This window comes from Myiozetetes cayanensis, unplaced genomic scaffold (assembly GCF_022539395.1).
Source record: "Myiozetetes cayanensis isolate MyiCay16 unplaced genomic scaffold, myiCay2020 scf13, whole genome shotgun sequence".
NCBI classification, from domain to species: Eukaryota; Metazoa; Chordata; class Aves; order Passeriformes; family Tyrannidae; genus Myiozetetes; species Myiozetetes cayanensis.
The window spans coordinates 22,644,412-22,667,618 of NW_026086937.1; the positions used below are offsets into that span (position 1 = coordinate 22,644,412).

Sequence of the window (23,207 nt, forward strand, 5' to 3'; positions counted from 1 at the left end):
CACATGCTTTTCATGGCTTCCCAGAAAGCAGAGAAGTGACTTGGAACAAAAGCTCCCCGATTGCTCAGAGCCCCGGGGGGAGCAGGCGCTGCTGTTTGGCCGGGTGGGACAGGTGGAGTTGTCCTTGGCACAGGTGGGCACAGCTTGGCTCCTGCCAGCACAGGGGCAGTGGGCACCAGGGAACTCCTGCCAGAGCCCAGGGACGGTGCTGGGCACTGAATCCCACCTGCTCCTCCCTGGGAAGGGCAAAGGTGGTTTAGAGAGCAAGTCCTGGGCACCAGTCCTCTGGCATGGCCCCAGCTGAATGAATCAGGGTGAGGCCAAACCCCTGGTGCCCTTGGGAGGGAGGGAGGGAGGTGTGCAGCCTTTCTCACCTTGCAGGGCCCAGGTGGAGCTGGGTGCAGTGTCCTGAGCGTCCCCAGTGCAGGGGACAGTGAAGGGGCCTGTGGCTGGATGTGGCACTGATGAAATGCTCTTTCTGGCTCTCTGGTGGAGCCCCTTAATTGCTGTAAAATGAACAAAGATTTCAAAGCAGCTTTTTCAAACAATCAAACAACATGGCATCAGAGTCTGTCTTCATCTGGTGAGCAATGCAAGTGCTCTAGTGGGGGAATAGACAAGACATCACATTAAAACCAGTAAAAATTTAAAAAATCTGCATTTTCATGAGGCCTCATCTGTCTAAAGACCATGCAAGTGCAATATCTGTATTCCAACTCCGCACTTCTGTGACCTTTTCCCTTTAGACAACTCTAAGAGTCTCCAGTTGCTCCCAGTGAAGTCCACAGGACGTTTTTCTTTGCTCCTGTGCTGTCCTGCCCCCTCTGACACCTCCTGCCAGTGTGGTGCCAGCACAGATGTTCTCTTGGCCTCATGGCACGTTTGATGAGGGAACTCATCTGTCAGAAAAATAAACCAACCAAAAATCTCCTCTTTTATTCCTCCAGACCCGTTCCTAGAGAAATGAGAAAAGGACCAGATACTGGGTGTTTTTGTTTTCTGTTGCCAAATATTGTCAGTAATATATTTTCATGCTGGTGATATTTATGGATAAATATTTGGTGTTCAGAAGGGAGTGTAACTTTGGGGGCATTTTTAAGCTTTTTGTTCATACAAGATGCTTTAACTTCTGGAAAGTAATGGTACATTTATGAAATGGTTTATACCATAGGTAGGTGATAGTTTGTTTCAGAAGTTATGAAAATGACATCAATTTGTGGGGAAAAATGTCTTTTTGTGTCAGCAGTATGGACCTTCCATCTGATGCAGCCAACGTGCCTTGCCTACTCTGCCTGGCTCCCATATGTGTACCTTCAGCAACATTGTGCAAGTTATTTTGAGTGAATGTTGATATTTGATGCTGATTAAAGAGGAGATTTGCACAGATGATGTGTGGAACCCTTAGAGCCTGGGCTTGTGTGACAGTTAAATCTAAATCTGCATGAATTTAGACCAGCTTAAATGCTTAGCAATATTTGGGTGACTCTGAGTGGCTTAGTGGAATAAGAAGCCCAAGACTGCAGATGGGTGGGTGCTCCATGAAATATGGTCATATTAGGGTTTTATAATCTCTTCAGATTTGGTTTCTAGGTCTAACTACTGCTAAGCTTTTCATCCAATAGGTACTTTGGTTTTGTTGGATACTGTTTTCAAAAATACAGCCCTTGTTGTGCAGAGGCTTGAGGGTTGTACCACTGGAGGAGATGTCACTTTCTAAAAACATGGACTAGAAATTCCCTGTTGATGGCTACTAATAAATTAACCTAGGAGAGAACCTGCAGCACATTTTAGTACAGTCCAGGGAAGGGAAGTTGGTGAGAGCATGAATTTTCCTGGTTGCATGTTGTGGTGTAAACAGACTTGCAAATGGCTTGGCTCCCTCCGGTCAGTGCCTGTCAGTACTGCTGTACCAGTACAGCAAAGGGCTGAGCCCTGGGACTCTGGAGAGCAAGTCCTAAGAGAAGTGTCTCATCTTTGATTGCCACTGCAATGTGTTTGCCAGCCTGCTGAGTGCTCCTGGCACCTTTGGAAACGATGGAGAGCTTGATCTGGGACACTGAGCCAAGAGAGTGTAGTGACAAATCAGCCATCCCCCCTGGGCAGCCCTCCTTCTGGTCCTGGGCAGTGCAAGTGAATCTTCTGCTTGCTCTCCAGCTTAAGGTAAATCACCTCCCTCCCTTCTAAGGATACTGTAGATCTGCTATGAAGCTAAATTGCTTATCTTTTCACTGCCACCTCAGGATTCTCCCAGGGAAGTCCAAAGTAGTATTTGTTCTGTGCTTTGGTGTTTATTTGCTGTTTGCAGTGGCTGGAAGGTAACTGCCCACATATGGTGATCAGCAGAGATGCTGGGTGCCCCCACACAGTCACAGCTGCCAGATTAAAGCCCAGCCTTTCCCTCTGGACTATATTCCTGCTGCTTAGTGCCAGCCAGATGGTCTGTCCTCCTCCCATCCAGAGATCCCTAATGCTACACGAGTGCTCTGGCCAGAGCTGCAGCTAACACAACCTTATTGCCATCACACGCTTAGGGTCCCCTTTGTGAGACTCCAGATTGCTCTTCTCATTTCTAACTTTTTAAAATGGTTATTATTATTTTCCTTTATGTCAATTGTAAGGTCCAGCATCTCTGAACTATTTTCCGTGGTAATATTTATCATTGACGGGTATCTGAAATGGGCGTAAGTTTCCAAACTCTGTAGCCCTCTCAATATGTTCAGTGTTTTCTGGACTCTGGTTTCTGTAGAAGACAGAATTGCTGGGCACAAGCACTTTATAACCATTTGGGGCTAAGGAAGGGAATCAGTTTTCATAAATCACACTTTGAACATGTGTGCACTGGGTAGGTGCTGGAGCAGTGAGCTCTGAGACTGGAGCTCTGTTTTTGGGAGAGGGAAGTGCTGCTGACCTGCAGCGTCTCTCCTGCCACTGGGAATGATCCGTGGAGTCTGGTGGACTCAACATTGCTGTCTGCCCAAGAGCTCCAGGAGCAATCAGGGACAGGGCAGGTGAGAAGGGGCAGTGAACAGTCCCCAGCCTGGGAAGTGCTCCGTGAGTGACCTGCTAACCTGTTCTGAGAGCTGTCACAGGACTCAGACCTTCCTGTCCAGTGCTAAGTGGGTGTGTGCTTAGTACCCTCTCCACCCAGGGAGTGGGTGGACCTGCAGTGTCCAGCTTAAATATTGCAGAGAAATACTTGGATTATGCTGCTGCTTTCCAGACCGGTTCAGTGTGTTACAGCCTGAGCTGGGGCTGTTTCCCTGGTGTTGTGCATTGTGATTCCCTGGAATGAGGGAATTCCCTGCTTCCCTGCACAGCTCGCTCAGGCACGGGGTTTTCTGTGTGAGGGGAAACTGCAGAATGCAGTGAGACCTGGGGGCAGGTGTTGTTCTGGTGCTGAGCCTTTTGCCATGAGAATTCTTCACAACCTAAGCAGAACATGTGCATCCTCTGCTAAATTCAGAAGCATCTGACATATTCATGTCCACAACTTTTCTAACCAAAGAACTTCATAAAGCATGCATCTAAGGAAACCTTCCTTGAGGGGAATTTACCCACTTTCTGATAACAAAAACAATCATATTTGTTCATCTCATCCATCTGTATCTACACTGTTTACACATGCACTCACAGATATGTAAGTTTAATTATTTTTTGCATCAAACTTCTTTGAGCAATATGAGCTTACTTCTATTAATAATGAGCAATAGCAGTTTGCTTCCGTTAATAACCTGAGCAGTACTGGTTTACTTCCATGAATAACTCTGTGGTGAGGTCCAGCTCAGTAGAATTGTCACAGCTCTTTGGAAAGGTGTCTCTTGTGGAACACAGTGCTCAAAGCACTCAAATGAGGCCTCTGAGAGGTTTAATGGAAATTAATCAGCTAAAATAGAAGATACAGTTCCTTCCAGTTGCTGTGTTTCTGCACCCCCCACAATGGACTCCCTTGCTCGACTTCCACGTGTATGCACTTTATCCAGATATAAAGGGAATGGACTGTTGACAGACTGGGGTAACATCTCTGAGCACTGATCAACAGTGATCACTTGGGATGAATGTGCCAGGCCCAGGGCTGAACCTGCAGGAATTCTGCTTGTTGTGAAAGTGATACCCCCAGGCTGAGAAACCTGCAGAGTGAAAAATGAGTGTTTTCAGCTTGCTCTGAATTGGCTGCTTCATCAAGTAACTACACAAGCTGATTTTGAACTCAGATTTCTATCTGGTCAGGATTTTGGTAACTTTTTTTTTCCCCTAAATAGTTTTGATGGTATAGTCCTTTCCTATTTAAACCTGCTTACTAACACTTTTTGCTCATATAGCTTCTTCTACATGTATAAAATAAATTGTATAGGCATAGCCTGTGGAAGGTTCTGGTTTATGGCATAGACAGGATGGTCCTTCTCTACTGTGCTGCTGCTGTTGAAGTGGTGCAAATTGGTGTACAGTTAAGTTCCCAAGTGCATGTTCATTTGAAATGATGGTATTTGGTTCAGGTGTGGGGTTGGTTGAGTCTCTGTTTCCCTTTCTGTGTCCTGTGGGGTAAGGCATGATCTTGGCTGGGCTCTCCCGGAGCTGGAGAGGGAAGCTTCCCCCCGGAGGGGGAAGCTGGAAATAACTTCCAAGGCCATCCAAAAAACTGCTGGTGTTTCTTAGGAAGGTTTTCTTCCGGGATGGCAGTGTCAGCTGATGCAGCCCCCCTGGGATTCTGCCTTGGTCCCTGACGTGCCAGGGAGAACCTTTGTTCAAGGGGCCGCCGGGGTGTGGGAGAACCCTTTGTGCAGGAACAAAGGAGGATTGTATCGGCATGAGCCGTGAAAGGCAGGGGAGGGGGCCGAGGGGCTCTTTCAGAGGCACTGCGGGGATATATTGATAGCAACATTTCCCTGTAAATATCCCCCTTGACAGGAGTTCTGTGTGGGGGCTGAGTGGGAGATAAGATCTCCTTATTGTGTGTAAATTCTTAGCAATGAATATTTGATATGGTTTTCTTCATTAAAACACGGTGCCTCTTGTATTTTTATAGCCTAAAGCAAAGAGCCTGGCAGTGGGCTGGACCGCGGTGGTAGAATTGTTCCTACACTGTGAAAGTAACTAACAGCTTGTGCCTTCCTAATTACGGCTGGAAGAGCGGCCCTGCTTAGTGCAGGCTGTAACAAAGCTCATGGCTGGCCAGGGCAGAAGCCCAAGGAGTGTAGAGCTGAAGCCTGGCAGAGGTTGTGGGTAGTACTGCTTAGCCTTCCAGATTTTGGCAAAATATGCCTTTGGTGTAAACAAAACACTGTAGTTGAGACTGGAAGTTTTAAGATGGAGCAAAGCAGAAACAGGTGGTTTTGGCTTGTGCCTGTGGTGGATCTTCAGACCATCTCTTCCCCCTGCAGAGGCGATGGTGGAGAGGCAAATCCCACCTCTGCAGCAATCCTGGGACAGAAGTGCCATGGATATCAGATTAGTGTTGGCCTGTTGGTCTCTAGTACCTGCACCGACCAGCAGTGCAATAAATGTAAACATTTACACTTCGTCACCAAGTTACTGGCCTCAGCCCCATGCCTGGTGCTGCTCCTGCAGGAGAAAGCTCAGCGCCCTGCAGAGTGGAGCAGCCCTGGCAGGGTGTCTGTGAACCCAGCAGCTCTCTGGAAGGAGAGGGGGAAGCTGGCTTCCCTCTGCCTGCCTCCAGCTCACAGGGTGCTGCTGCCCCTTCTGAGTGCCAGTGCTGTTCTCAGAGCCTTCCTAGAGCTCATCCAGCTTCCCAGCCCTGCAGGGACAGCCGCTTTCTCCCTGGCTTTGTGAGGTGAACCAGCTGAGAAGTGCCTGGGGACTGACACGAGTGCTGGGGGAGAGGAGCTCTGCAGGTGTTTCTGGGCTCCTCACAATCAGCCCCTTCACCTCCAGCACTGCTGGATTCATGGCATGGATGCGTGGAGAAGGGATAAAGTTCTCCAGGTTCCTCTGTTCCCATATAGCTGAGAGCAGTGGCTGTGCCCCAGGAAATGATTGTGGCTCAGTTGGTGATTAAGGATCACAGGAGTCCTGTTGGCTGTGATTTCAGATTTCTTGTCCTTTTTTAGTGAAGTGGATCTGTGTCCCTCAGCAGAGCTGCAGCCCAGGCACTTGCAGTGAGTGGTGTCTCACCTGGGGAGGAGGGGGTAGTAGTTTTCTGAGGAGACTTGAGTGGCAGTGTCCTTACATCCTGGAGAATGTGCTTGGTTGAAGACAGTTGGAGTTTGCCAAGTGTGGGCGAGCAAGCAGCTGGGTTGACCAGAGTGAAGGTGGGAGGGAGATAAAATGAGAGACCAGAGTGGGCTTGTAACAGGAAGGGGTGTCTGGATTGCTGAAACCAGATCTTGAACTTCATAAAATAGCAAAGGGAGAAGGAGGATCCAGTGAAAGGGTTTGGTGTCAGGACAGGAGATCAAGGAGTCCGTGGCTTCAGAGAAGTATGAAGTGCTGGTGTGTCTGCCTGCAACAGAACTGTGCATAACAAGCTGTGGGAGGGATTTCTGCACATCAGGGACGAAGGCAGAGTCCCAGAGGGGCTGCTTCAGCTGACACAGGGCAGTGGCTGCCAAGGGCAAGGGTGCTGGTGCAAGGGTTCTGTGTCCACATAACTCTACTCTGGTCTCAAACCCAGGAGGTGATTCCCTTCAACTCCCTTTTTTTGTGTGTATAACCTTCACTTGGTGCTGTTGGATGCGTCTGTAGCTTGTTGACTGTGGGCCAGCATCATTAAATGGATTGCATTGATCGTGTCTCCAGGCCCCACCGTGGCCTGGGGTGGCTGTGACAGCAGTGACTGTGGTGGGTTGGGCTCCCTGCAGCAGCTGGGACTTGCTGGCTGGTGGCATCACTGCAGCCTGGCTCCAGCTCCATCCAGGTGACCTGCCATGGCCCTTGCCTTGCATGTCTGTGGAGTGCAAGTTTGGGGAGTGGAAAAGTGTGTTTGTGTGAAGCCAATGAACTATTTTGCATAAAGGGCACAAATACCTGCATGGCTTGCAGCAGTTGGGCATTTCTTGTGAATTAACTGGCGGTTCCCTGTTCTGGTCTCCCTTGCAGGGTCGGTGCCTTGGATGGTGAGCAGGAGGTGGCCCCACCATGAGTTACTGGAGTCTGGATAAGAAGAGCTGTCTGCAGTACTGCAGGCACTTCCTAGCGGACAACGGCGTGTTCCACGGTGAGTCACAAAGTTATTTACTGTTTCCGTGCTCCCTGCTGTCAGCTGGCCCCGACCTTCCCTATCCACACTGTATCTCATCGGTATTGCTCCCCCCGGGCCCGTGAGCCAGCGGGCCTGCCGGGACGAGCCTTCACCGTGCGGGGCTGGGCTGGGGGGGCGCCGCGACCCCGTCAGTGCGGGACGGGCACGGACCGGGGGGACGGACGCGGACCGGGGCTGCCGGCGGCGCCGCGCGGGGCCGCCAGGGGGCGCTGCGGGACTGCCGCCCCCGGGGCTGCGCGTGCCGGACCCACCGGGACCGACTGACAGATTGACTGACAGACAGACAGACTGACCCTCGGGACAGACAGACTGACCCTCGGCATCGCTGGGCTCTGACAGACAGACCCACCGACAGACAGACAGACCCCTGGTACCGCCGGGCTCTGATGGTCCGACCTGCCCCCACCCCGGCCTGCCTGCTGCCTCCCAGTACTGCTGGTGCTGGACCTGCAGGGTCTGACCTGAAAGTGTCCGGAAGGGCCTGACTGCAGGTACTGATCAGACACTTGTGATGCCCCCAGGGATCCCTAATCAGTCCCCATCAACCCCGCACCTCTTAGTCCCTTGCAGGTGGTGTGCTGTGATCCTTCAGTTGTTGGAGGATCCTACCACAGCAAAATCACTAGATACTCTGAAGTCATTTTGATGTAAAATACTTCCTTCTCAGGATTTCTTTTTATATGCTTAAAACTTGATGTGTCAGCTAGAGAGCACATGTGTTCCCCCCTCAGGATTTCTCTCCCTTTGCCTCACCCTTGGGCACAGGGTCAGGAGCAGTGCTGAGCCCAGCCCGTGCTCCTGTGGTGGGTCAGCAGGATTCAGGAGCTGCCACTTCAGGGCAGATTGATGGCACTATTAATAACAGCAGCATGGAGTGCCTATGAATTAAAGATAGAAATACTTGTCACTTTCAAAGCAAAGGTATTTTTTCCTAGAGAACATATCTCCATTTTCAGTGTGTTTGTCAGGACTGGGAGGTTTGCAGCCCACTGTAAACCAGGCTGTATCTGCATTTTTGTCACCGTGGTTATGTCACCATGGATGAAGTTAATGGCTTAGTGGGAGAATTAATCATCTGTCAGTTTGTGGATCTTCCTAATGAAAGGCAGTTCCATTTTCCCCTGTACTGCTTTTTTCTTGCCCATGGGCACTGCTAGTTTATTTGGGACACCAGAAGGATGTTAATAACTTTCTAAGTGGGTCTGACAGTGGTGTTGTCACATTAATTCATGTGTGTGCTGCATCTGGGACTCGTGTTACAGCAGAGTGCTTGGTGAGCCTGTCATCTCCAGGAGCAGCCATTCTGCTGCTCGGATGAAATGGATTCATTCCTGGGATTTCTCAGGCCAGTCGTGCAGTCCCTCTGGTTTTGGTGGGATCATGTTCCTTCTGAGTTGTCCCCCAGATGTCTTCACCCCGGGCCCCCTTCCCTGGGTCTGGGCACTCTGGCAGTGTTTTGGTGAATGCCTGTTGATCACCCTCCTCTCCAGGCAGCTCCCTGGCATCAGTGGATTAACTGGAGCTGTTACATTTTGGATGTGTATTTGCAGTTCTGCTACTCCAGAACTCATGAAGGAAAGGTCTGGTCCCTGCTCTGTGACTGAGGTGGTATTTTATCACAGAGCAGCACAATGTCTTTATCCTGCTAATGGTGCAAAGGCTGGATAATGATCCATCAGCACAAGGTCCAGTAATCTGTGAACAGCTATTGAGGGATGAGTCTGCAAAGTGATAATTCTCTAAAGTTGAAGGCATAATTAGCAGGGATCCTAGACCAGAAAGATTCCGTGGCTTAATTTATTTGTCTTTCGTTCATGACCAGACAGGATTAATTATTTTTCCCTGACAGAACCTTTCAGGGCTTCCCATTTGTCTCTTTTAACCTAAGCAAGACCTTGCAGCAGCAGTTCCTTCTCTCTGAGTGTGTGGAGGGAGCTGGACAGTGACAGAGGTGGCAGTTCCCCCAGCCTGATGGCAGGGTGTGTGCATGTCCCAGGAGTTACCCCGGGGCTCCTGGTGCTGGAGACAAGCTGGTTTGGTCCTTTGGGGCTGTGCTGATACAGATGAAAGGCTTGATGGAGCTTTTTGGGGATTTGCTCCTTGTCAGTGGGTGTTCCAGTGCTGGGCTGTGTGTGTCCAGCTTAGTGTCTATTAATCCCGATTTACACGGTGTTTTCATGATTTTTTGGTAGTTATTGCTATGAGAGTGTCATATTCTGATACTGAGAGCATGGCTCTTCAGGGAGCAAGCACACAGGGTCATTGATAAGCTTATTTTCCTACGTTTCTGAATGCTAACATTCCGTAATTGTTAAACAGAGAGAAGCTGTGACATGTTTAGCAAATGGCTGGTTTTTGTCTCAGCAGTTCTGAAAGTAGCTGTTCCCACTTATATTACTTATGCTAATGATCTTCTTAACTACTTTCAGAAACACAACACTTTTTTAAAAACTCCATTTCCATAATTGTAATTAATTCCCTCAGTTTCTAACTTTATCTTCTGGCAGAGCTCTCCACCACTTTCCAGACCTGTGCCAGCAGGGACTGACCACAATTGGTACGACATTAATTCTGCTCTTATTACCCCAAGTGCCCCCTTTGATTTGGAGCAGGGGGATGATCCGGTTGCATCAGGGCTGTCTGGAAGGTCACAGTAACAACCTGTGGGCTGGCAGAACTGTTGCACCTCAGGTGTGGGGCAGCCAGGTAAAAATATCTCACAGGATCAGTGGGTGTTCTTAAAAAGCACAGCACCATTTCAGAGACCTCGGGACTGGAAGCCTCCCCAGGGGTGCACAGCAGGAAATGAGCTGCTCAGCTGCTCATCTCTGGTGCTTCCTCCATCCGCCTGTGGCACCTGCATTGCTTTAAGCACCTGAGCAGATGTTGTTCCATTTGTTCACCTCCAGCTGAGGGGTTCAAGTGCAACAACTTGTGGACTGCATAAATAAGAATGTTGGAGCTCTGTGTTTATTGGGAGTAGTTTAAATGGCTTGTTTTGTTTAAAAAAAGAAAAAACCAAACCAACCAACCAAAAAAAAAACAAACACCAAAACCCAAACAAAACTAAGACTCCCAAAGAAACAAAGGGGAAAAAAGATCCACTTGGAGCAGAAGCACCCACATGAACCTGCAGCCCTGCTGGAGTGCACAGTGCTCTGCAACAGCAGCTCCTGGGATGCTTTAGTGCAGGATGTCCCATCCCTGGGAGTGTCCAAGGCCAGGCTGGACAGGGCTTGGAGCAACCTGGGAGAGTGGAAGGTGTCCCTGCCCATGGCAGGGGATGGGATGAAATGGGCTTTAAGGCCCCTTCCAAGCCAAAGCAGTCTGGGCTTCTGGGATTAGTGAAGGTGCAATTGTGAGTGTTCAGGAGCAGGGTGAGCTGGTGCCACGAGGCCCAGCCTAAAGCAGTTCTAGTCAGGGATGTTGGAGCAAGGGGAGCTGGGGAACAGGCTGAGAAAAGGGCTGCAGAAGTGGAGATGAGTCAAGTTTGTTTAGCTTGGAAAATCAAAGATTGAGAGGGGATGTGACTGCTGGCTCTGACTGCTTTGCAAAGGGAAATCTCAGGGAGGAAAAGGCTTATTTGAACTGATGGGGAAAGTTGGCACAGGAGCACACTGGAAATTGTCCACAAATATATAAAATAGACACGAGAAAAGCATGGGTACCTTGAGCTGGTGATTGGCAATTTTGGAAAAATTGTTAAAGCATCCTATTTGTGCCCTTGTTCTGGAGTTGTAAATGGAATTAGCAAGCAGTGTATTGACTAGTGGGAATATAAGGCCGGAAAACCATTTGTATGGTCCCAATTCAGTTCCTGTGTACAGTGAACAGCAAATACAAACAGCAGAGCTCCCATTCCATTCAGGAAAATGCTGCTGTACAACATGGACCAGGCTGCTCTGGCACATTATAATGATGTTTAGAGACACTTGCATGTTGTTAGACAAGAGAAAGTATTGATACACAACTGGGGGTGTTTCCACGGGGCTTTCACGGGATGTCGTTAAGTGGTGACTGACACTGGTGTGTGCAGTGAAGTACTGTGGGCATGGCATTGCCTAAGGCTTTCTCAGGGTTTTATAGTTTCATTAGGAGGAGCTGCTAATGGCTGCGTTTGCAGGATATTGAAATTCTTATCTGTTTATGTCTGAATTTTTGGTTACAGAAGTGGAGGTTGCTGCTGTGCCTTGTACTCTGGGGAGTCTTATCTGCCCAGGAGCAAAAGTGTCAGTTTTCTGCAGCAGCAGCAGTGAGATCCAGCAGCCTGTGTGCACACAGAGAATAACAGGCTGGGGGCAGATCTGGGCCTCAGCTATTTTAGCAGTTCCTGTAGAACAGAGCAGACAAGCAATTACAATGTTTGGAATAGCCTTGAGGATTTGATGAACCCACTTTCTTTTCCTTCCTGTTGCAAGCAGTGCCAAGATACAAAGTACAGCATCCCTCTAGGCTTGGAAAAAGAGGGGTTTTTTATTTTCACAGGGTTTTTAAGCTGTAAATGTGGATCATATTTTGTTTGTTTGCTGGCAATAACAATGTGGGAATGACTGTGTTGTCAAAGCAAACATCCATCTACTCACTAGTGCATGTTTGGGGCTGAAAGTATAATGGGAAAAAACCCTGTGTGTATGGAATAGCCCTTCCTGTGGCTCCCATCAGCAATGCAAGTATGTCCCAAGACAGAAGATCTAGGTAATCACACTTATTATCTTTACAGCTGATAATTTTGCTTTTTCCTTAAGGTGTTTGGTTTTAATTCCTTTTTTTTTTTTAATTCAGTCATGCCTGTGACCAGTTAATTAACTGCAAAAGTTACAGTGGCTGGTGTAAACCATCTGCTCGAGGGGAAACAGGGCTTCCATGCCACGTTGGGGCTGCAGTGGCTCTGGCAGGTTGGGTTGCTCGATTGCTTCCCCTGTGAGGGAACATTGCCTGGCTGTTCTGAGCTGGGCTGAGCTGAGCAGTGACCCAGGTCCTCAGTGTCAGCATCTGAGGGGCTCTGAATGTCTCCTTCCCAGCGTGAGCTGAGTGAACAGGTGGAGAACGTTTCTTTGCTTCAGTGATACTGAACTTTCGTGCCCAGTGAATAAGAACATAAAATGCGTTGTGTTTCACTTTCTGTGCTGTAAAGTGGCCTGGTTTGGTTGTTGGAGCCCAAAGATTTGGGGGAACAATGCTAAGCCCCGTGCGAGCCGCGGTTCGAGGCACAGGCCTGCAGATGCCAGATGTGGAGTGCAGGATTCAGCCTCACATCTTCATAATCGGCTTCAGTTGGAGTTTTGTAATGGTGCTTGGAAAGCAGGACAAGTTAGGAGTGCAGGAATTTGTATATTGGATCATATTCTGACTTATGTAGTGAAATAGTCACAATGCATTCCTCGAGACAAACGGATGCAAGTGAAAATGTATACGCAAGAAGGGCACTAAAGAAGTTATGTGTGGAGGTTCACTAAAAAAGGGATTAAAATGCCTGAAGAAACTGTTCTGGTGCTTTGCTGAAGAACTGTCTGTCGCTGGATCCACCCTTTGTTGAAAGGAGGAGTCTCATGTGGGATCTGTCTCCAGACGGTGTTTTGGTGCTTGAGGTCTAGTGCCAAGTGTTTTTCCCCTTCCATCTTGGTGTGTTTCTCAGCTTTCCATAGAACAGTGTCTTCATTAATGACAAATGAGTTGATAAAAGCTTTAATCTGATAAAAATGACAAGTTTTCTGTGCAGCTAATACAAAGTTTTATTAATTGCTAGCTGAGTTTCAATGAGGAGTTTGTATTACAGTTTAGGTCTAAGATTAAATTTGGGTGATGAATATGAAGATGTTGTTGTCTCCTTATTTCATTATCAATTCACTGTGAGAGGTGTTAGTTCTCTAATCAGCTTTTCTTGCTCTTTAGCAGAATCAGACTCTGTACTGGTTTCCAGCTATTTTGACAGTGAAAAAGGAAAAATCAACGAACTAGAAAATGAATTTTCTTCTGATGCTGTAATTTCAAAACTGTTAGTTGAATCGTATTCTCATTTATTGGAAAATGAATATTTTGCAGTAGAACTTGTAGTGTTGTGTCTCTGTCCAGTAATCTGAGCCCTGTTAGGTATGGGCAGCAAATGTAAGCAGGAAAAACAGGCAGAGGTGAGGCTGTTCCCTGTCCTGTGAAGGGGAATTAAAGTATTGGGATTGTGTGACACCTGTGGAACAGCAGTGATGGTTGGAAATACATCCTGTTACCTTATGGTCATTGCTGTCCATCAATGACAGGGGATGGAAAACCAATTTTTTGTTTAGAAATATTGTTTGTCACCATCAACTCTGAGACTTTGTTAGAACTTGACTGTGGCAGCACAGAGCATTCCCAGCAGGAGCTGTGACTGCCCCGAGAACAGGGAGGGAATGGGGCCACTGGAACCACGTGAGATGCCCCTGCTTAAATCAGCTGTAGGTGCAGTGTCAGGTGGTGTAAAATGAACTTGTTGCCTTTTCCCTTTGCAGACAGACAGACTGTGACATACTGTGTCACATCAGCTCAAATTTGACTCGGGCAGGCCTTGGGATGAGATGCAAAACCTGGCTTGGCACTGAAGAGTTGTCATAGGGATTGATTTCTTTTTTCATTTTATTTTTTTTTGGAGATGACTAAACCTGCAGCTCTTGTCCCACCGTTGGGCATGTCTACTGAGTTCCATGCTCTTCATTTGTTTGCTGTACCTTTCTTCTAACCCACACAACGGGCTCGAATTTCCAAAGCGTTTAAGCACTTCTGGTCTTAAAATGAAGCTTCCCTTGAAGACAAAATAATGAGGGATGTATTAATGGGTGTGCCAGGTTTCTGACAGAGCAGCTGTGCTGTTAAAGATGCTTGTACATAGCTGGTCACATAATGGATAGAACGGTAGGAGTGTGTGTGAACTCGCACTTAGCACGTTACCAAGTGCAGTCTGGTGTTAAACTATGCAGTGGTGACAGTTTATTTTTTGTTGTTGGATTGCAACCCTAGCACATCAATTCATTTGAATGCAAATGTGTTGGTAACTGTCTAGAGGCTTCAGAGGGACGGTTTGATCCGGTAATGTGGTGAGCTGAGAACCAGAGGTGGGGTAAGGATGGGCTGCCCCATTTCCCTTGTTCTGACCAGGAATGGGTGACACTTCCCTCCTCAGAGCGGGACTTCTGCCATGTCCTGCCATCCAAACCTGGCAGTGCCATTGGAACCACAAACTGAGGGCGGCCAAGAACCATCCTACAGCGGGTTTGGGGTTTTGTTTTATTTTACAGGTTGCTGGACGTAGTCCACAGGTACCGCATGGTTCCTGTGATGCATCGTGACCTGGGGGCTGTGGGAAGTCTGGTTGTGTGTGTGTGTGGGTTAAAAACAGCTAAGAAATAATGATTTCTCAGTAAGTGAAACATCAACTCCCCTTAGATCTTGTCTCCCATGAAGTTCTGCAGGCATGTAGAACTATGAGGGGTGGGCTTTTGGGTTGCATTTTATTGTTTTGTTTCCTGCTCTCAAGCACACTGTCTATCCTGTAACTTTTTCCCAACACGCACTAGGCAAATTCTGTCCTCCTTTATTCCTGTCACAGTGTTTGAGAATACAACTGGGAATTCCTTTGGTGTGCTGATGTAAATGTCACTGTGGAAGAGCCAGCTGAAGAGTGAAACAATTAGAAAATGCAGTAAATGAAAGATGTGTTGTGAGCTGACTTTATTCTTTCCGTGCTTTCCAGCCCTGTGTTCCCTTGGGCTCCATTGTAAGTAAGTGCAATTTATGCAAGTCCGAATGTTTCTGCCCATTGTTCCACACTGCCTATAAAGCCCTGATTTCAGGAGCAGGGAGCTGGCTTACAGCAGCTCAGGAGTTCTGGGGTAGCACGGAGGTTTGTGTAGCCCCTGGGAGTGTCGGTGCTCAGCGTCTCACAGGGGACTCGGGCTCTTCTGCGGTGCCCTGCTCGGTGATGCTCTGCTCAGTGATGCACAGCCCCAGCCATTTGCATTTGTGCTCTCACCGGCCTGATTCTGCACAACAGCTGTTCCCCTCCAGCCAGGCACACACACAGCAGAGGAGGCACAAAATCCGGGGAACAGGAGCGTGGTCCGTGCAGGTTCTCTGCTCCCGCCTGGCAGGATCCGCGGTGGCAATGCCGGGAGTGACTCTGGAGTGAGGGTGGATTTTCTCTCCTGCATCCAGCCTGCGTCACTCTCCCGTTCTCTCCCTGAAGTGTGGTAATCCCTTCCCGACCCTGCCCACAGGTTTTTCTTGTGCTCCCAAGTGGAGCTGCTCTTCCCAGGCTCCGGGCACGGTTCCTGCCGGAGCATCTCCGTGGGCTGTGCGTGTGTCAGACCCGGAGCAGCCGCTGCTCCTCATCCCCTGAGTGCAGCACGGAGCAGATGCTCCCAGCTCCCCTCCCAGGCTCTGCTTCCCGCCTGTGAGCAAAGTTGTCTGGATTTGTGGATGGCTCACGCAGATCTCGTCGTTCATCCTACGGAGCGGTGCTGGCGGGGCTCTGCCGTACTTCCAAGGATTGCTTCCCACATGTGTTAGCTCTGAAGACAGGAAGATTGAACTGAGGCTTTCCTGCAGGGAGAATTTCCATTCTGCTTGCCGATAATGCATGAGTTACAAATTTAATGGCAGACCTTGAAGTATATAAAAATCTAAGTCCAGAAAAAGGTAAGGATGTTTGAGGATGTTTGAGTTTGGAATTGCCAAAGGACAAGCTTGTAACGTTTCTGGAAATGCTTGTAGAAAAATCAGGTAACTGAATCCTTCTGCTTGTTGAGTTACATACAGTATTTCTGTGGACACTGCTGGAATGAAAAGTCTGTGTGTATTCCTCATTGTTTAACAAGAAAACTCAGTATTTTTGTATTGACTTGAAAGAACATTTCTCCATGAAAACACGTAGTTTTTCTATGAGATACTGCTCCTATGATAAGGACAAACTGCACTTCTGTGTTAGCTTAAATTATTACAAATGCATTTGCCTTGAACAAAAACATTCTTGACCTTTTCATCTGTTGGGCATTTTGCTGTGGCTTTCTCTGGAGAAGAGTTTCTGTAGCTTTTCCTGGTAGTGCTTATAAATAGCAGAGCACACATGCCAAATGATGTGTAAAATCTGAACGAAACAGCACTGGATGAAAATGGGTCTTTTCAAGAATTGCAGGAGATGGTACAGGAAAGGAAGACATCTTGAATAACTTTCTTTGGTAACTTGTAGTTTATAATGTCTGATTTTGTTCAGTTCAAGTCAGTGCTTGATGGAAAGTGGCAATTAGCTTAAGGCTCTAAGTGGATAGAGGGTAAATGCTGTGGAGAGGAGAAATCATGGTAGATAGAATTAATTTTTGTATTTTGCTCATCCTTAAGCATGTTGGGTTTTGTGCTTTTAAAGAAAAAACATTTGGCAGAGTGCTGGGTTGCCAATATTGAGTAGCTCAGAAGGCATTTTTATGACAAGAACCTGTTTGAGAAAAAAGTGAGTTATTTGTAGAGCCTGAGCAAAGAGCCTCCTGTGTTGGAGTCGGTGTGGGGCAGTGCCAGACCCTGGGTTTATGCTGGGTTTTGGTTACCCCAAGCTCTGCATTAAGGTTTGATGCCCATGCTCAGGTTAAGGTGTTACTCCATCTGCTTCCCGAGGCGCAGGAGGTAATGGATATGGCCCTGCTTGAATAATTCACAGCAGCCAGCTTGCCTGGAGGGGGTGTGGAACAGGCCTGGAAGGAAAGCATCAGTTTAATCAGTTTGAATCTGGTGCCAGTGTGTGTGTGGATACCAACATTCCATGCTGGAGCACTCTGAAGGTGGAATTCTGCTGGAGGTCATTGCAGTCCCTTTCCTTCCCCAGGTCTGACACCAACAGTGCCCACTCCTGTAGATTTTGTCGGTCAGTGGCACTGCCATCTCTGTCTGGGCAGTGGGGGCTGCAGGGACAGGAGTTCCCCTGGGTGTCCCGGGTGCCCAGGTGTGGCTGTGCTGGTGCCACCGCAGTGGTGTCGGGTCTGCACGGCGCGAGCACAGACCTGGCCTGGTGTCCTGTGGGCATGACATGTCCCCGTGGGATGGGGCAGCAGGCAGAGTGCCTGGTCCCCGTTAGCAGGCTGGGGTTTGGCACCTTTGGCACCCACACTGAGCCTGGCAGGAGCACAGCCTGAGCACAGTTAATGCACCTGAGGCTGCTGTAGGATAACACCTGGATAAATGGCTACCTGAACAGGCGGGCACTGCCTCGGCTCCAGATGAGCTCTCCTGGAAGCAGCAGCTCCAGCAGCTTGGCCATGAATTCCTGGGTGGCTGCTGACCCTGAGAGTGGGCAGTGCTGGAGCTCAGGGAGGGATTGGCACTGGGACACAGCGGGCGCACACAGACCTGCCTTGGTTGTGGGTCTGCTTTGTAGTTCTCTGGTGTTTTATCAGAACCCTGGGGATGCAGCTGGCACAGCTGAGCTGAGAAACAGCCCCCACACCATCGGGTCTCATTGCCAGAGACCATCACAGCAGCCTGTTCAACACTGTTATTACTGTTGCTTTGGGCTCCTGTATCTGCAGCTGTCCAAGCACCTGGAAAACAAGAATTAAGTATAGATTCGGGAATAGTGTTATATAAAGGAATTATGGTCTGAATGGATATCGAAGGCATCAGTCTCCTCCTGGGAAGATCTTGGCCTCGCACAGGTTTAATTCCAGCAATATCTTAAGTCTATCACAGCATTACATGCACTGACAATTAATTAGCACGTGCATGTGGTAGCTGTGAGAGGTGTGAAGCCTGGAGGGTGGTTGGTGTGTCCTGGGGATGTTCCCTGTGTGAAGTGAACTGTCTCACCTGCCAGCCTGACCGGAGTGTCCTCCCATGGCCCTGGGAGGGTTCGGAGGATGCTGGAGCTGGATGCTGAGGGCTCCATGAGAGACATCCAGTCTGTTCTGCAGAGCCAAGGGCACAGTGGACCAGTTACCAACTTGGTTATGTGCTTGTTAATTAACTCTGCTCTTGGTTCAGTAGATCTGCAGAAGGCTGTGGTGTGAAACTGGAAAGCTTGGTGCAGTTTGCTGAAGAACCGTTGCCTTTCTGAAACCATGTGGCATAGATGTCAAAGTGTTCAAGTACCTCTCACAGCACTTAATGAAGTCTGAGTGCTGGGCTGGGCTGGTGGCCCTGCGGTGGGAAACCAGGGGCTGGAGAACAAACCTGGCTGAAAGAAGTGTTCACAGCTCCTGGCAGCGCTGAGCTTGCTGCAGCAGAGTGTGTGCTTGCTTTCCCTCTTTTCCAGCAGAAGCTCATGCCTTGCAGGACAGCCTGGCAGCATGGGCTGCTCCCTGTGCTTTTGGGATGGCTGAAATGAGAGTTCTGGGGCGCCACGAGAGGGTTTCTGTGTGAAGGACAGGAAGGCAGGCAGTAGGACAGGAGCTGGAGCCTGGGCTGGGGCAGGTTATTGATACCCCAGCACCACAACAGATAACGGGTTTGGAGGAGTTTGCATGTTACCAACAGAAACATTGATCAACATGAAACTCAGCTGCACAAAACATCATCATTTTCAGTCATAAAATCACTTTGGTGTTTGAGACTGTCAGTTCATTGTTTGCCCACAGATGACTCACTGTCGGTGACTTGCTCCGAGGTAATTTAGAATAGAATAGATAAACATGTTTCTTTAGCAAAATGACTGTTTCTGAGGAGTGTGAATAAATTAGTCCATATCATCTGTTGCAACGTCCTCTCCTTTCATTACTTTTAAAGGTTTATTAGCTCCACCTTCAGTTCTATTTCCCTCCTTCTGCTGTCTAATGGAGCCCCCGATATAGGTTTATTTGGCAGCCCAAGGGGAAACAGTGCTCCCTCCAGCCAAGCTCCTGTGTGGGGACAGGAATGAGCTTTAGGAAGGGTCCTTATGTGTTTTTTTTTCCTATTTTTTGTTAAGCTAGAGAAGTTAAGCAGGGGGTGAGAGATACAAAGGAATGGTGTATTTGGAGAGGATGTGGTGGCTGAGGGGATCTGACCCAGCTCAGTATGCTGTGGTGGGAGTTCTGTTTCCCTGGGTAGTAAACGTACAACAAAGGCAGGCTGAGAACAGGACAGGTTTGTTTCACGGTGTATGATCCTTATTTATGGACTTATTGATTTGTTTAGAGGGCAGATCTGGGATTCTGGAAGACAGAGAGCTCGTGGCTTACTGTGTTGCACCTGTGCTTCCAGAGGCACAGCTCCTGGTCTGCCTTCCAGACTCGTTGGTGTCTGTCAGCTCTGTGAGGCAGGAAAAGCTGAGCTGCTGTCTCAGAGCTGCAGAGGTGGCTCAGGGGAGCTCCTGGGAGTGAGGGATTGCTCCTGCCTGGTGCCTGAGCACTCGCCTGGCTGAGGGGTTTCCTTTGCAGACACAGTCACAGTGCCTTGTTCTCCCTGAGCCTGTCCCAGCAGGGTGAGGATGCTGCCTGTCCTGAGCCTGTCCCAGCAGGGTGAGGATGCTGCCTGTCCCGAGCCTGTCCCAGCAGGGTGAGGATGCTGCCTGTCCCAGCAGGGTGAGGATGCTGCCTGTCCTGAGCCTGTCCCAGCAGGGTGAGGATGCTGCCTGTCCCAGCAGGGTGAGGATGCTGCCTGTCCCAGCAGGGTGAGGATGCTGCCTGTCCCAGCAGGGTGAGGATGCTGCCTGTCCCAGCAGGGTGAGGATGCTACCTGTCCCAGCAGGGTGAGGATGCTGCCTGTCCCAGCAGGGTGAGGATGCTGCCTGTCCCAGCAGGGTGAGGATGCTGCCCATCCTGAGCCTGGCACAGCAGCACCTGCACACCTGGCTGCGCTTCCTCCTCTTACCAGGGGCAGTGGAAACTCTTCTCCTCCATTCCTTCCCATCTCCTGCTTTTCCCACATGCTCTATAGTGTCATAATCAATTGCTGTGCCCTCCCTGCTGAGGGATCCTCACGAAATAAAGAGGATTAGGATGTGCAAATTTAACTGTGTTTGCTTAATAAATCTGCACTCCTTGTTCGCCCCATTGATGTGACAATGTGCTTTGGCAGCTGGCCATGTCTGTGCTTAAATGATTGAGCTTTTCAGTGTGGATAAAGGACTAATTCCATGGTCTTAATGGGAAACTTACAGCCCTCAGTCCTGCTGTGTTGCAGTGGCACCAGAGCTCTCACAATGCCCGGCACTGGTGAGGGCTGTTTGTGAACAAGGGATGAAACCTGGGCTGATTGCGTGGAGATAATACTTGGCAGTTTGCTGAGCTAGCAGAAGGAAGGTATCCTTGGGCAGAGGTGGAAAATATCCATTATTCCTGGTCTCTGGGGCTGTTCTCAGACTTCAGTTGCTGCACTGAAGGGCTGCTTCCCAAAAGCTGATCACAGCCCCTGTGAGTGAGGCACTGTCCTGGTGAGACATTCTCTGCATTGCACAGTACTCTGTGAGGTCTCCCTGAGGGAACAAAACTCCTGAGGATCATTGCAACTCTACTGGTGTGATACTCTAGTGCCAGGGCTTGCTTTGGATGCTCCTGGTTCCTTTCTGATCTCTAAGTGCAAAAGAGGAGGGGACCTCAGTCTGGGAAGGGACTCTGGGTGCTCCCATGGCAGGAATAACTAAGGATTGTCAGGGATCAGCTGTGGAGGAGACAAAGAGCAAAGACTGTTCACTGGAATGTGAAAATAAGATGACTTATTGATCATAGGCAGGAGCACTGAGCCAGCATTGTCAAGAGGGGAGGCTGGAAGAGCAGTTACTGTGAATTGTGTTACTCAAACATGACTTCTGTGAGCTACTACCCCCAAATATTTGGTTTTGTTTTGGTTTTTTGGAAATAAAAAAAGCAACACCAGACAGTTCTCAGATCTATGAAGAGTGGAAACTATGTTGATAGATTTTGGTTGTGTTTGGGGTTGTTTCCCCTTTCTGGGTATGATATGTCATTGTTTTAAGCTTCACCCCTTTTTTGTCTGCATATTATCTAGTGACTTTACAAGTTGTTTTCCTGGGTGATTTTTATTGCCTGGACACCGTTCTCGGTTGGTTTGGGTAGTCACAGTTTGGGTTTGGTTACTCATTTGTTTGCTCTGCATCTCCAGGGCTGAGATGAATGAGTTGCCTGTGCCCTTTTCAGCTGGGCCTGGCACCAGCCTTTGGTGTCTCTGCTGGTGCTCTGTGACTTCCTTGAAGGTTTTTTGGGATTTGCAGAAGTGTAAGAGATTGTCCATCTCATGGCCGTGGACTTCCCAGAGATCAGGATTAAACCACTGTAAGCAGCTTACTGTAAAATTCCGTAGGGCTGGAAGAGTTGCTGCAGAGCAAATTAAAATCTGGCATAAAGTATGAGCTGTGGCTATTAAAGCCAGTCCTGCCTGGGGCCGTGGATTCCCTGGACCTGCATGTGCCCTCTGTGCCCTCCTGGGCCCTCTGGCTGTTGCATAACACAGCAATCAGCCCTGTGCTGACATTAGTGCTGGATATTAGTGCTCTTCTGGGGGATTTGGATAAAACCAGCTCTCTGGGGCTGGAGGTGGGGACTAAATGGCTTTTAATGGCATTAGTGGAAAGGCAAACTTCGCTGCTCAGGGTGAGTGAATGGCCCAAGCCAGGGTGTTGAGGGGAGCACAGAGAACTGAGACTGTCGGGGCTTGGCGTTCGTTCCAGGGTTTGATCGGATCCAGAGCGTTTCACTGCTTGGCTCGGGGTAGTTCAATTGTGTAAGGTGGGGGCTTTTTTTGGGAAGGACCTTGATGATCATCAGGTCTAACCATCAGCCCAGCACCACCACCGTGTTCACCACTGAACCACGGCCTCAAGTGCCATATCCAGATGTTTTTTGAACCCTTCCAAGGATGGTGACTCCACCACTGCCCTGGGCAGCCTGTGCCAGTGCTTCACAGCCCTTTACAAAGTACACAGTAACCCCCAAAATACTGAATGCAGAGGAGAAGAGCTGATGTTGCACTTGAAAAAGTAACTCCTGTGTTTTATGGCTTCCTTTTATCTCCTCAAGCTTAATGTCAGCTTAATGCAGTTGATGCATATCATTTAGAAAGCCAGTGTCTATCCTCTTTCCTAATTACACTTCTCAGTGTTTGGTAATGCTCTTTATACCTTATTTAATCTTTTTGTTTTGTCAGATGGCTGTAACATTAAGTCCATAAGAGCAAGACATGAGACCAAACCTTTTGTCATTTGGTTGCACTTTGAAATATTAATTTCTTAACATGCAGTAGTATAATAGGAATGAAAACCAAACTGCATTTGTGGGCAGCTCTAAGAAATTTGTGTTCCATCCAGACCTTGCTGTAGGCTCTTGGCAATAGAGTTTTGCTACTAATGCTTAGGTAATAATGTTTTCTTGACTAGCTAACCCCCGAAATATGGCAGGACAAACTGCCCCCTGCTTTAAACGTCACAGAATCATGGAATGGTTTGGGTTGGAAGGGACCTTAAAGACCACTCAGTTCCAACCCCCTGCCATGGGCAGGGACACCTTCCATATACAATGCATAAAGATATTTTTCTTATTTAAACTTCCAGATTACTTTTCTTTGATCTTGTAACATAAACTACATTGTGTTCTAATTTAACTTAATTCTCAAGGAACCAGGCAAAAAATGCACAGCTAGTCCTTGTGTTAGAAAAGTACCATCTAATGGGAGCCAGTCTTGCTTCCACAAATTTTGACACCCGTCTCCTTCGAAGAGCTGTTTCATTTACTCTGTATTCCTGGTTTATCTACAGGAGTAGGTGTTTTTCTGGAACTAGCCTCCCTATTTCTCAGTGAAAGCCTCCCAGAGCTGCTCTTCTGGAGCTTTATTCTGCCCTGCCTCTGCTCAGTGCCTTCCCCTCATTCAGATGCTAATGTGCGGTGTCTGCCGAGACTGGAATTAGCATTTTGAGAATAGATTGGAAAGAGACCTTTTTTATTTGCGTGCTTATATTTTATAAATAGCCTAGAGGGGAGGATGGGGTGTGTTGTAAATGGTTTGCAGAGCTGAAATCCAGTGGGCCTATGATTGCTGTGGCATTTCC

General features: G+C 48.5%; 1 protein-coding gene across 5 annotated transcripts in view; it reads left to right on the forward strand.

The window, feature by feature from the left end:
• Window positions 1-23,207, forward strand: part of PLCH1 (phospholipase C eta 1) — a 62,661-nt gene that overhangs the window by 4,588 nt on the left and 34,866 nt on the right. For all 5 annotated transcript variants that reach the window (XR_007628039.1, XR_007628040.1, XM_050308743.1 and 2 more), the window contains exon 2: window positions 7,054-7,171. Coding sequence is in view for 3 of the 5 variants with exons in the window: in XM_050308743.1 (XP_050164700.1) it covers window positions 7,093-7,171 (79 nt within the window). In the remaining 2 variants the exon portion in view is untranslated. The remainder of the gene's footprint in view (window positions 1-7,053; window positions 7,172-23,207) is intronic.